The 15,357-nt window shown below is 37.4% G+C and overlaps 1 protein-coding gene across 1 annotated transcript; it reads left to right on the top strand.

The window, feature by feature from the left end:
* Positions 1–3,998: 3,998 nt before the first annotated feature.
* On the top strand, positions 3,999–15,357 carry LOC131326750 (ankyrin repeat-containing protein ITN1-like). Its single transcript, XM_058359620.1, has 6 exons — positions 3,999–4,101; positions 4,190–4,356; positions 9,181–9,222; positions 9,378–9,473; positions 13,535–13,689; positions 15,075–15,357. The coding sequence occupies exons 1-6, from the start codon at positions 3,999–4,001 to the stop codon at positions 15,355–15,357; spliced, it is 846 nt and encodes a 281-aa protein (XP_058215603.1).

Below are 15,357 nucleotides of genomic sequence, written 5' to 3'. Positions count from 1 at the left end.
AATGAACATGTGGTTGAACTAGAATCCTCCTTTTCAACATCAACATTCCAAAACCCAATATTCCCAAACTCGTTCCCCGCGGCATCCAACTTCATATCCATCGATGGAAAGAACGACACCGTCAGTATCCTCCCCGGCAAACCCTAGCTATATTCTTAGCTATATTCTCCTGTTCCAACCTCAGTGTTCCCATATCTACGCAACATGAAGCCCTAATCGGATAACCCCAAGTTCTCATTTTCATCGATCAGCATAACATGGCATGGGCGTTTTTTTATCCCCCAAGAAATCTACTATTAGAAATGCTATGAGTATAGCAAAGGGGGGTGTTTCGAGTTAATATATATATATATATATATATACACACACACACACACACACACACACACACCACGGATCCAGTGAGGGATCCCTTACCAGTCTATCGTGCGGACCTCCCTTTTCCCGATCAAATTGCGACGATCCGAGCTGCTCAATGTGTTCAGAACGTGATTTTAAGGGTACCCGCGAGGATTCAGCAAAAAAAATGACCGGGAAGGGCTTGATCCGAGCAGTTTTTACTGAACCGTTCAATAAAAAACTGCTCAGATCAAGCTCTTCCCGATCATTTTTTTTGCTGATTTCTCGTGGGTACCCTTAAAATCACGTTCTGATCACTTTGAGCGGCTCGGATCGTCCCAATTCGATCAGAAAATGGGAGTCCCGCACGGTAAGCCCGTGCGGGATCCCTTAAGGGAACCCGACTCCGTATATATATATATATATATATATATATATATATATATATATATATATATATATATATATATATACAGCCGGGTTCCGGTAAGGGATCCCGCATTTTTTTAAAATGCGGGACTCCCCTTCCCGATTGAATTTCGATGATCCGAGCCGCTCAAAGTGATCAGAACGTGATTTTAAGGGTCCCCGCGAGAAATCAGCAAAAAAAATGACCGGGAAGGGCTTCATCAGAGCAGTTTTCATTGAACGGTTCAAAAAAAACTGCTCGGATGAAACCCTTCCCGGTAATTTTTTTTGCTGATTTCTCGCGGGGACCCTTAAAATCACGTTCTGCACACATTGAACGGTTCGGATTTTCAAAATTTGATCGGGAAATGAAAGTCCCTCATTTTAAAAAAATGAGGGATCCCTCACTTGATAATTTGTGTGTATATATATATATATATATAGTCCGGCTCTTATAAGGACCACCTCATTTTAATAAAATTCGGATCTCCCTTTTCCGATCGAATTTCGATGATCCGAGCCGCTCAATGTGTTCAGAACGTGATTTTAAGGATACTCGCGAGAAATCGGCAAAAAAAATGATCGGAAAAGGCTTCATTCGAGCAGTTTTTGTTTATTTTTTATCGAACGGTTCAAACAAAAACTGCTCGGATGAAGCCCTTTCCGATCATCTTTTTTGCCGATTTCTAGCTCGCGGGTACCCTTAAAATCACGTTCTGAACACATTGAGCTGCTCGGATCGTCGAAATTCGGTCGGAAAATGGGAGAAATAAGGAGGTCCGCATTTTAGCTAAAATGCGGACTCCCTCATTTGAAACTGACTGTGTGTGTATATATATACACACGCAAAGGGGGGTGACAGACCCCGAGTATAGATGATATTGGGACCTGTCTCGGGTCCCACGCATATAATTGGAACCGCTTATTTTGTTCATCTTTGGCCATTGAAGGTGTCATCTTTGGCCGTTGAAGTGAAGGGATAGTAGACTTAGGAGTTGTTTGATAACCATATTCAGCACTTAAAAATCGAATAGGATAAGTAAAAATGAAATAAGTTGGCTTGATAACTAAAGTAGAGCGGTGCTGAAACTTTTAAGAGCACGGAAGAGCAAACAAAAAATTTGAGTAGGATCATGTTTTGTTTTCCATGTATGTTGTCCGGCAGCTAAAGTGAAAGGCGCTGTGGTGCAGCCCTTGGCTCCTGTCACTTTCACCACTTGCACCGCTTGAGAAGGATTTGAACAAGATAAAAATGCCTAATTTGTTCAACTTGTATCGCCACTAATACTTACTAATTGCTTAGGATCTGAGTGTGATTCTTAGGGGGGTAAACGAGCCGAGCGGAACCGAGCTTCTGCGAGCTCGAGCTCAGCTCATTTACTTAACGAGCCAAAAACTCGAGCTCAAGCCCCTTACGAGTTGAGCTTAGTTATATACTAAACGAGCCTTTTCAATCGAGTTGAGCCTCTTTTAACGAACCAAACTTTGTTGAACGAGCCAAGCTCCACTAGGCTCGTTTAGTAAATAAGCCGAAAACTCGAGCTCGAGCTCGGCTATAGCCAAGTCGAGCCGACCCTTAACGAGCTGAACCTAGTTGAGCTCACGAGCTGTTTGGTTCGTTTACACTACCCTAGTGATTCTGTGAAGTCATGTTTGCAACACAGAAAAATCATTATGTACTATTCTGCTTACAGAGCGTGAATTGATGTAATAAATTTTTTTAACAATTTGGTAAAAAAAAAAATCCTCTTGAGTGAGAAATACTTTTTCAACGGAGGGCAACTAAATTTTTTTTTTTCTCGGCAAAATGAGACATATATATAAACTCGAAAGGGTACATCGAGGGGGCTCGAGCAACGTAAGCTAAACAAACTTACACAATCAAGTAGCAAAAGTAGAAAATAAAGCCACGCCCCTTACAATGACTTCCAACAGAAAATTGGAGGAAAAGACAAACACCTCATACACCACTGCAAACAATCTTTACAGTTTCAACATTCTAATTCCATCCAAAAAAACCTTAAAATCCTCGACTGTATACACCTTAATGTTGAACTTTGCCTTATCCACATAGCAACTCTAGCTTTAATCTGCTCGCCCACAACCCTAGGTCCCGATGTGGCGTTATTAAAAACATAATCATTTCTCGTCAACTACAAAGACCACAACGTCGCAAAGAAAGTAACTTCCCACAAATTTTTCTCCAAATTTCTGAATCTACTTTCAATCCACTACCCGAAATGAGCTTCCAGGGATGCGGGACACATCTGTAGGACAACAATTAAGCTACTTCTATACAGAGTATAACCAAAAGATGCTAGAATTTTTCCATGATACATGCTATCAAAAATTTGATCAAGTCAATGTTACTGAAAATTGTACTATTGTACAAATCAAACGGTACAAACTTTGTGTTGTCCCAATTTTCAAGGAGTTTGCCACGACAAGGCTTTTTCCGTCTTGACAATAATTGGGGCCTCCGAATTATTAATTTTTCCGTCTTGACAATAATTAAACTCCAGATATTACTTTGTAAAGATACGTACGCCACATTGGATGAGCTAGAAATAGGAATACCATATGCTATTGCTTGCCCTCGAGTGTAACTACCTAACTAATCACAACTGTTTGACTTCCCCCACTTGCCCTTGCATCTGAGATTCTGAATCATCACTGACATCATCCTCACCTTTTATGGTTGAACGTCAAGTACTCCCTCCGCCCATATTATTTAGACTTTTTCGATATTTGTATCAATTTTCAATCGTTTATATCTTTCAATATGAATCTCTAATGATATACAATATAGATCTTGTTTGATAGTTCTTAATTAAATCTATAATATAAAAATTTTAAAATTATGAAAAATATAGTAAATTGGGAGATATAAGAATTTAAAGAATAATGCGAATATCGAAAAAGATCAAAGATTTTGGGACGGGAGGAGTATTAAGTTAATTGCGAATGTCAGAAATAGATTTACTAATTGCCTTCCTAAGATCATCTTAGGCTGACCTGCATTAAGTTGACTCACATTACTCGATAATTGGGTGGGCTTCATATTTAAATCCAATTAAGAAGACGTCGTCACCACATCATAGTATCCTCGTATTGTAAAGCATCCAACAGTTGAGTGTATATATCTATCTATGTATGCACATATGAAACGAGCTTGTGTTGTGTTGCGAACTTAATTTTTGAGAAACATATACTCAATCTATTATAACTTGAGCGATAGAGAGGGGGAGAGAATGGAAGAATTGCTCTGTGATGCAGCAATGAGAGGGGATCTAGCATTACTATACGATATAATTGCAAGAGATGTTTACATTCTCGATAGAGTTTTGGTGGGAAGTTTGAAGGGGAAGAGTACATCCTCTTCAAGTGGCTATATCAATTGGGAAAACAGAGTTTGTTCTACAACTTCTGAAAATTAAACCAGACCTAGCTGGAGTTTTAGATATGGAACTAGGGGCAGCCCTTCACGTAGCATCCGCTAAGGGGCACATAGAGATTGTGAAAGCTTTAGTGAAGGTTAGCCCAGAGATGTGCCTAGCTCATGATCGAGATGGTAATAACCCTCTTCACATCGCTGCAATTAACGGTCAGGTACAAGTCTTACAAGAGTTGTTTCGAACCAGCCCCCACAGAGCTCAAGTTAAGGTGGATTGAGGCGACACCATCTTGCACTTATGTGTAAAGTATTACTAATTGGAATGTCTGCAACTACTACTAGACATGATTCCATATCCAGATTTTGTCAATGATGTTGATGCCGGTGGCAACACCATATTGCATCTAGCTGTTTTAAAAAATGTCAATACCCAACACAAACAGTAGAGAACATTAATACGATTCAATAGTCGACCTGAGCCATAAGCTGTGTTTGGAACTAAGGGAAAGTTATTAATAGTAATGCTAATGAAGTAAAAAAAGTACATAGGCAACATTCTTTCCATTTTCCGGCCATTTTTCCACCCCCAATACTGGGATATTTTCGCCAGATTGATTCACTTGATGTTATGATTGACCAAAAGCCGGGGCGTTGTTAACCTTAATCGGCTAATTGAAGAACCCATGATATTGCAAGGAAAAACAATTATAACTAAGAAAAGAAGCTGATGATAATTACTCCTACTCTAACCCAAACTTTAAAGAGGACACATCAATTTGTCACACCCCTCAGGCCAGAAAAAACCACAAATGCTTCAAATAATAGAGACTAAAACAATGAAGACTAAAAAGTGTACCATGTATAAATTCCATAAAATCCTCCAAAAAATGTCAAATAGTCAACAATGCTTGCATATAGCAAATTATAGTATCTATTTGTTGATAGAAATTTCAAATTATCACCATGCAGGAAATTAGTCTTTCCAATTTGGTGATAGAAATTATCTATTGTTTGGGCTTTGCAATTGTTCTGGAAATCTTCTCCTTCTTCTTCTTCTTCTTCTTTTTTTTTCTTTTTTCTTTTTTCTTTTTTCTTTTTTCTTTATAATAGTTTGGACTCTGTTTTTAGGCCTTTGCTGTAAATGATATTTTCAAGCCCACTAGTGCTTGCAATTAGGTATGTTGTGGCCCATATGATGGATTTTTTATCCAAGGTTGTGACTTTTTGTGCCCAACCAGGCCCGATTATCATTTTCAGTCCAAACCGAAGACACTGACTGACGAAACCAACACCGAATGAATCCGAACCGGTCCAAACCAAAGTTGAACGTTTTGGTTTAGATTCAGATTTTCAAAAACTGATGCTTTGTTTGGTTTATAATTTGAGTAGTATTTTTAGATAATGAGTGTAGAGAGAAATGAGAGTAATGATTGGAGAGAGAGAGAGAGAGAGAGATAAAAAGTAGAGAGAGATAAAGTGAGAAATGAGAGTAATAATTGAAAAATGTTAGAAACGTGGCTCATATGTTAAATATGAAGAAATATTAAGGAGTTTTAGAAAGAAGGCCAGAATGTCAAAGCGGAGCGGAACGCGTGGAACGTAGTGGAGCGAAGGAATCTGGCTCATCATCGATGATCCAGTGAAAGTAGATTGGGCTGAAGGCCCAGACATTCCGTAATTGGGGGGTGCCCCCCATGTTACGGTACGGTATCGTACAATTGTATTTTTGGGATACAGACCAAATACCAGGTTAGGGTTAGAATAGAGTCAATATAAATACTCTACGTTGTAAACCCTAATTTATACTGTGATAAAAAAGAACAGCAGCCACTCTCGGTCCCGTGGAAGTACTCGGATTTGGGGAACTACGTATATCTCTGTGTTGTTTTCTTTACGGTTTATACTCGTAAATCGTGTGTGTGTGTGACGATCCTAACAAAAAATTAGAGAGAGAAATGAGAGTAATTAATGATTGAGTTGAAAAATATTTTTTGAGTAGAGTAATGAAGTGAACATGACATCAAGAAACTTTCGGTTCGGTCCATCACCACCATTGCCATCCATCGTCCACTTGCCACGGTGATCACCATCACCACTATCTTCCAACCACACCACAATCACTTCTACAACGCAAAGTTAGGTCGCAAGCAATGATCTACGGAGATATGGAGTTAAACAATTAAGCTACTTACTACGTATAACGGAAAGATGCATGCGAGAATTTTTCCATGTATGTTGGCCGGCAGAAGAAGTGCAAGGATGTGGTGCAGCCCGTGGCTCCTGTCACTCTCACCACTTGCCTCACTTGAGAAGGATTTCAACGAGATAAAAATGCCTAATTTGTTCTACTTGCATTTGGAAGAATTGGAATAAAAAATTGCCCACTAATACTTACTATATATAAATGCCTAATCGTGTGTGTGTGATTCTGTGAAGTCATGTCTGTTTTTTTTTTTTTTTCAACAGTGAAGTCATGTTTGCAACACAAATAAATCATCATATAATTTTTCCATGTATTTATGCTATCAAAAATTTGATCAAGTCATGTTATTGAAAATAGTACTACTACTGTACAAACTTTGTGTTGTCCCCGGATAAACAACAAAGGTTATTTTCAAACAAATGGAAGAAAGCTATAAGAAACGGTAATGCGCAACTTTCAAGGGGTTTGCCATGACTAAGGCTCTTTTAGGCGTGCGTTTATATCAATATTCGAGCATAGCTCTGAATGTGAAAGCTGATATCCTAACACAGTTTTGGTTGTAAGACATGGGATTGCCAGACCTCCCGTTTGGTTATTGAGCTCTCTAGGGTGAGATAACCATCTTCTTTGATCTTCGGATGAGTTGTTATCAATAATAGTATATTATCGTTTTGAAAAAAAATAACAAAAAATTCTTAATCTCTCCGTCTTGACAATAATTAAACTGCTGATATTACTTTGTAAAGATACGTACGCCACATTGGATGGGGTAGAAATAGGCATACCACATGCTAGTACTTGCATCATGCCCACTTGCCCTAGCTTGCATCTGAGATTATCTGAATCATCACTTGCATCATCCTCACCTCTTATGGCTGAACGTCATGCATTAAGTTGACTCAAATTGCTCGTTGATTGGGCTGACCTCATTATTTATTAAATCCAATTAAGAAGATGCCTTCACCGCATCATAGCATCCTCGTATCGTAAAGCATTCAACAGTTTGTTGAATATCTCTCTCTATCTAGCTATTATGAAATGAGCCTGTGTTTGGCTTGCGATTGAGACAGTAATAACTCTGTTCACATTGCTGCGATGGAAGGTCATGTCCAAGTCTTAGAAGAGTTGGTTCGTACCAGTCCTTGAATAGCTCAAGCATTTATGCGTCAAGTATTATCAGCTTCAGTGTCTACAATTACTACTAGACAAGATTGCATGTAAAATTTTCACATATAACAGTATGATAGAATTTCTCGTTCAACTTTGTGGCATGTGGTCGCCAAACAATTCGAATCCCTCTACCAATGAACTAATTATCCAATAATAACAATAATAATAATAATAAAACAATTCAGATGGAATATTCATAGCAGAGAGCACCACTTTCCAAATTTCTCGTTCAACTTTAATGATCAAAATATTTGTGACCAAGGATACAATGGTGCTAGTAACATGCATAGAATATGGAATGATTTGCAGACTCTATTTTTTAATAAGTGTCTATTTGCATATATATTATATTCACTGCTTTGCTCAATGGCTCCAATTAGACTTGGTAGTGGCATCCAAAGAGGTTATATCAGTGGGTCAATTATTCTCTTCTCTAACTCTTGTTGTTAATATCATTGGCTCCTCCCCTAAAAAGCATGATCAATTTGGAGGTATTCATCAATCTTATAAAGAACTTGCTGAAAAGCTAGCCATTCATCAATCTTATAAAGTTATTCTATAACCGGAAATAGAATATATATTAGCGGTAATAAATAGTACGACCATCCAAACGAACTGGAGTAAAACAGTTTTGAACGGTGAGATTTAGTATCGTTGCACGCTGCAGTGAGATGGGCACAACAGGCCGCCGCTTCCACATGAAACATATATCAGGTTTTGTTTCTATTTAATAAAGGCATCATGTGACGAGGTGATAGAAAGGGCCAGCCGACCAAGGATTATGGTGTCCTGCCATTCAACCTCCTAGTGGTGGCGCATTTGGGCGCAGCTGTTTCTGGACAGCAGGCCCATGGGTCCAATAGTACTGAGAAACCGGAAATGTGACTGTATTCGGTTTGGGTCTAGATATTCAAGTTTTCTTCCTAATTATTATTATTATTATTATTTTTTTTTTTCTATCTATCTCTCTTCACTTATTATCCCAAAAATCTCCCTTAAAACCCAAGATCATCCTATCCTCATGACTGGCATTTAGTGTGTGTGAGAGAGAGATCGATCTAGAAAGGAATCCTATGATCATCATATGCTCACTGGCATTAAGTTGACTAACATTCCTCCGTAACTGGGCCTCATATTTCAATCGAATTTGGTAGATGCATGCACCGTACGTATGATTGCACTCTTGTGTATATATGTAAAGCATTCAACTGTATCCATCTACCAATATATATGCATACATACGTAATCGGCCAGTGATGCACTTGTGCAAATTAACATAATTGCTCTAGTCATATTATGCTCAATCTTTTCTAGATTAATGAGAAAAGGAGGAGAAGGGAGGGGGAGAGAGAGAAACAGGCGAACTATTCATCAAGACAGTGCAAGAGAGAGAGGCGAGGAACGGAGAGAGTGAAGAACAGAGGATAAGGCACAAGAGAGAGACATGGAAGGACAAAACAGAGGAATGGCTCTGAGATGCAGCAATGAGAGGGGATGTAGAATCACTAAGGGGATGTAAAATCACTAAAAGGAAATATTGACAGTAGATGAATACATTCTGGATAAAGTTTTGGTGGGAAGTTTCAAAGGGAAAAATCCTCTTCACATGGCTACATCAACAGGGCAAAAAGAATTTGTTCTAGAACTGAGATTGTGGAACATTTAGTGGAAGTTAGCCATGAGATGTGCGTGGCTCGTGACCGAGAAGGTAATAACCCTCTTCATATCGCTGTCATGAAAGGTAATGATAAAGTATTTAAGGTGTTGCTTTGAACCAACCCCAGCCCAGCTCGACTTATGGTTGATCGAGGTGACAATATTTTGCACTCGTGTGTAAACTATAATAAACTCGAGATTCTGAAGCTACTGCTAAACAAGGGAGACAAAGAATTTGTCAATTCTACCGATATCAAAGGCAACAACATATTGCATCTCGCTGTTTTTGGTAAACGATGTGAGGTATGTCGATATTCAAACTTTTTTTTGTTAAATTTTTGGCAATTTTTGTGGGTCAATGTAAAATAATTCCATTTATAAAGCCCAGCAACGCTAACTAACAGAACACCTGGAATCCCCCAATGAAGAAAATCATGCGGGAGAACAATAGACGTGCATACCTAACTACTCTCTCTGTTCCGATTTGTTTGTCCCTTTTTAACTTATACATGTTTTAAATTAACTGTTCAATTTCAAAATCCATAGATCAGATTAAGTAAATTTTCAAATCAATTGATCCGATTTGGTTTTCTTAATAAGTTGGAAACCCGAGATTAATTAGACAAACAAATTGGGACAGAAGGAGTAATTGTACGCCATAGGCTTACTAGACCGGATTCTATGATTTACGATCATTTCTATTCCTAGTTGTATTGGAACTCAGCAGATGGATGATAATTAATTGGGGGGTTACATATAGTGGCGGAGCCAGCGGAGCCAAGGGAAAAAAGTTGGAGGGGGCGAACAATGAAAGAAATTTTGGTCTCATGTTTTTCAAGACAAAATTCAGCCATTCAAATTTTTACAAAATGGTTTTGATAAATTGAACAATTAATCTCAAGTATTGTTGCTATTATATCATTTAACTATGCGCAATATCATTACCGCACAATATCATTTACTACTCCAAATGAAATAAAATTGGGTGCAGTTTCGTCCCCATAATAGCTTTGCGATCAATATTTGTTAGTTCTTATAGTTAACGTTTTATTTAAAAATTTTTTTTGAAGGTTAAACCTTACCCCAAGTTTATGATTCTTGAATGCAAAAGTTGGTATTCAGAACTTCAATTAGTCAACAAATAAAATGTTGGTTTCAAAGCCATCTCAATAATTAATTGATAGAGAAAATTTCAAAATGGCATCTGAACTTTGTACCAAATATCACAAAGACACCTGAACTTAAATTTATTTTAATTAAACACATGTACTAACAAAATCCCCAAATTTAGATACCTGAACTTATGTTTATTTCAATTAAACACTTGTACTTACAAAATCTCCAAATTTAGACTCCCGTTGTTATACTCCGTCGCAAAAATTGTTGATATGGCATCTCCAACCCGTTTAAATTGCCCCATTACACGTGTTTCCAATAAGGGGCGATGCACCCAAGCGAAACCCATCATTAGAAGTATGTCAAGCAGAAAGAAGAACTGGGTTTGGGCAAAAAAACATGGTTTGGAGGGAAAATAACCTTAACCTATTTGAGATGCCATGTCAGTAATTTTTGGGACGGAGTATAACGGCGGTGGTCTAAATTTGGGAATTTTGTTATACAGGTGTTTAATTGAAATAAACTTAAGTTCATGTGTCTAAATTTAATGATTTTGTTAGTATAGGTGTTTAATTGAAATAAACTTAACTTTAAGTATCTATGTAACATTTGGTACAAAGTTCAGGTATCATTTTAAAATTTTTCCTAATTGATATATAGGAAATACAAAACTTATGTGAATCAAAGATATTAGTTCAGAAATACAAGAAGGTAGACATGTATAACTTTGGGGCTAGGCCGCAAGAGAGAAACTCTTCTTAAACCCTAGTTTCGGGGTTAACGGCATGTCTTTGACCGGATCAGGAAGAGAAATAGTCAAAGTGCGCTTAAGCTAACCTAGACACTCCTAACCGTCGAACTAAAAAGAAATTTATGAATATATATATTTGTACCCTATAAAACACAACACATGTGAGAGACCATGAGGCAACCGAGCTCAACAAACTCAACCAATACAAGAAATAAGTCCATCATAGGAAATAAACAAAGAAATTAAGAAAGGAAAACCCCATCTAAGGGAAGAACATCTACGCGCAGATGAAAAAATTTAAACTCTTGACCAATCAAACTAGCTAGCCCCTGGCAGGAGTGAAAGGGAATATGCAGGGGGTCACGTGCCCCCGAAATTTTATCAGCTCAACACTTATTTTTTTTGGTAAACCTATCAAATCATTGAAGGAATTGGGGATTGATGCTCAAATTATTTTAAAAAATCGATTGCAGAACCGAATGAATGATCAATGATTGAACAAATGGCTTGGTGGTATAATGTATAAAAAATTAGCCTAGGGTCCACTATAGCATGTTTCTAATCCACTTAGTCCACTGATCAAGTTTCTAACCCACTAAGTCCACTAATATGCATTTGGTAAGGCATAAAGTCTACTACATTTAAAAAGAGAATTATTGCCTGACAGAATTACCCTTCCATTCAAATCCCATCAATTTAGCCCATTATCCTCCCTTTATCTCTTTTAGTTTTGAAATCAAAATCCCATCAATTTAGCCCATTATCCTCTCATTATCCCTTCTAGTTTTGCAAATCATGCCAATCACGGGTATCTCTCTCTCTCGTCTCTCTCTATTTGGAATGTTGATCACGCCAATCACGGATATACTGATCTTGATATAGATTCGTATGTAACGTTGTTGTACTTATATAACGTTATATAACAATCGAAGATTCTTTTTTTTCTGATACACTATATATAACGTAGTGGACTTTATGCCTTACAAGAACATATAACATGAGATACTTACGTTTACATCTGAACGTAATATACTTGTTTGTCAGTTCACATTTAACATGAGATACTTACATTTTACGTTATATACTCATTCATCAGCTTGCATTTAACGTTATGTACTCATTCACTCATGACAGAAAACCACATATAACAATATTAATGATGCAAACCTAAAATGATTTTTGGTTGTTTAGGTTTAACCTTATATAATGTCAATATAATGTTATTGTACATATATAACGTTATATAACATTATATACTCGTTCATCAGTTCACAGTTATTGTGAGATACTTACATTTTACGTTATATACTCATTCATCAGCTCGCATTTTAACATTATATACAATGCAGAATCAAACCTTAACATGCCATCAATTTCAATTTATCCAAAATGTACGACCTAAGTCAGTGGGCAAGTCAAAACTTGTTCAAAATGAAACATCATTAATGTTCGAACCATCGAAGACAAAGTTTGTTCAAACCCCCACAAAAAATAAAAAATAAAAATAAAAATTGTCCCAATGACACCATTTCAGTCATTCTCTATCACCATCTCATCAGTTCATCCGTGCTGGAGGATCTATCCTTGCTATTGGCGGGACATTATATGTTCGTTTCACAGGTACCAACTTTTTATCTTTCTGATTTGGTTTTCTCATTCCTGCAAAAATACACAGAGTTAAACATATGCAAATATATATAACCTAAACACTAGCATGGTAATAAAGTAGATTCAGAACAAAAACAATCCAAAGCCAGCAAGACATTAATAAAACACGTAACATTATGTCATATATATAACCATTTATATTTAAGGTGAAAACATGATATATAACCTTCCGCAAGTCTACTGATCGTATATAATATTTTATCAAAACTAATATGGAACATGTAATATTTGTATGTTGTTGCAATACAATGAAAATGATACGGTATATCATATATAACCATATATATTTACGTTATTGAATTGGTCCGCGCAGCGGTTTATAGACCTGAATATATAACCATATATAAACTTATAAAATAGTCACATATAATGTTATATATTATTAACTGTCCAATTGTGCTTTACTAATGAGTTCCTATATATACCTTGAACTGTACTCAGTTACCAACTTTTATATAACCATATATACTATCAATCGAATCCCTAACTTAATTCAACTATACCATACCAGATCAAAGATTGATATAACCATATATACTCACAATCAACACCCTATCTTAACTTAACCAATACCTAACCGATTAGAGTTTGATATAACTATATCTACTCGCAATCAAAACCCTAATTTAATTGAGCCAAACCATTTATATAACCATATATACGATGAGAAACATAATCTACTCAGAACAGGGTCTCAGAGTCGACGAATACCAATCATAAATTTTCCCCAGGATGCTGTGTACAAAACCCTCAATCACAGGGCAAATAACTTAGGTTTATAACCATATATACGAAGAGAAACATACCTGGTGTATCGATTGCGTTGTAGGATCTGACGAAGGCGATGGAGAAACGAAAGCGAAGAACGGCGACTATCACTGAAATGAAGGCGACTGGATCTGACGAAGGCGAAGAACGGCGTCCGACTGAAACGAGGGCGAATCAAAGGCGACTAGCGCAACGGAGACGAACGTGGGTGAACAGGTGCGATCATTGGTGTGCGATCGCGATTGACGAAGGAGGGCGACGATGAAGGAGGGCTGATGATGACGAAGAAGGACCGGCGACGAAGAAGCCCGACGACGATGAAGGACTCTCAGTCTGGTTCGTTGGGTCAATGGCTTTTTTTTTTCCTCTCTCTGGTTCATTTTGGAAATGGGGGGAGGGGGGGGGGGGGGGGGAGGGTGGACGGATTTTGTAATGGGAGTAAATGGATATATTTGACATGGAGGAAAATACGGAGATTGAGAAAAAAACGGGGCAATTTTTTTTTTTGAAAGGAGGGGTATATTAGACTAATCAGGGTTATTATATCTTTACTAATAGGTTAGTGGACTTAGGAGGTTACAGAATTTAGAAGTGGACTAGATGGGTTTGGAAAGTGCTATAATGGACTTATGAAAAATTCTCCCATTATAATGTATATAGTGAGATATTTTTGATGGAATTAATAACGGTGTAATCATGCAGAACTTTTAAACGATTAACACTCGTAGTGATCAATCATACAAAATTTGATCAGCAGCGAATATTTAGAGTTTTGTGCTTATGATTAGAAGCTTTTGGAATATATTATTCTACAACTTTTGTGCCTCGTGAAGAATGTTTGAAATTTTGATTTTAGTATTTTCGAAATTTTATTTTATGGTGATTTTTTTTTAATTTATGGTGACAAGGTGCCCCATTATATAAAATTTCTGGCTCTGCAACTGCCCAATTTGTTGTCAAAAAATAGGACACTTGTCCAACCTCTGAATCATGTCGTGCTTTCCTTTCTTTCCATTTTTTTGCTATTATTCCACAACACACTCATATACTTGCCCATGCAGTCATGAGTCATGCACACACCACACCACACCAGCGTATATCTCTTTCACGTGCACACACCTTGCAAACTAACACGTATTTCCTCAAGGCAAATATGCTTTTTTCTTAATTTTCAGCCCTTCAAGTTTTTGGTCAACATTTCACTATGGCTATGACTATGAGCACTAAAAACTTATTTATAATTTTTTCCCCAATCAGTACAGTAGTTGATCCAAAAAAATTTCCACAATATCGTAAAATACCTTAATTTTTGTGGTGAAATGTTACAAAACATAATTCTCTTAGCCGAAAGAATTCAACGTTGCGACGGTCTGAAATCTTTCATTTTTCGGAGACAGACGTCAGCAGAATCCTCCAACACTTTACGATAAGCCTGCAATTATATTTTAAGGATATTGTGTAAAATAGAGGCATCGGTTAATTGGCGTAATTGTCTCTAGTTTTTCTATTTGTTTATTATATCAAAGACTAGAATAAAGGGAAAAAAAAAAAAAGCATTTCTAATTCTACGCTCCAAACGAATTGGGGATGGTGTTGTGCAGTGGTGTACGCAACACCAAGGTGTGCACCTCCGAACCGTCGGATCGTGCATCCGACGGTTCGGATCTCATCTCGATAATGAACAACTCTCGATCGTTGGTTGTCAAGATAAGATTCGAGCCATTGAATGTACGATCTGACGGATCAGAGGTGCGCAAAGCAGTGTTGGGTACTTCACTGCACAACACCAACCCGAAGCCCGCTCCAAACATGCAACATAATGCGCCGGAATCAGTACAAAACCCATCCTCGTCTTTTCCATTAACGAACAAAACCAACTTCTAG

Source organism: Rhododendron vialii, chromosome 1a, assembly GCF_030253575.1.
Source record: "Rhododendron vialii isolate Sample 1 chromosome 1a, ASM3025357v1".
NCBI lineage: Eukaryota > Viridiplantae > Streptophyta > Magnoliopsida > Ericales > Ericaceae > Rhododendron > Rhododendron vialii.
This window is presented reverse-complemented; position numbering and strand designations above follow the sequence as displayed.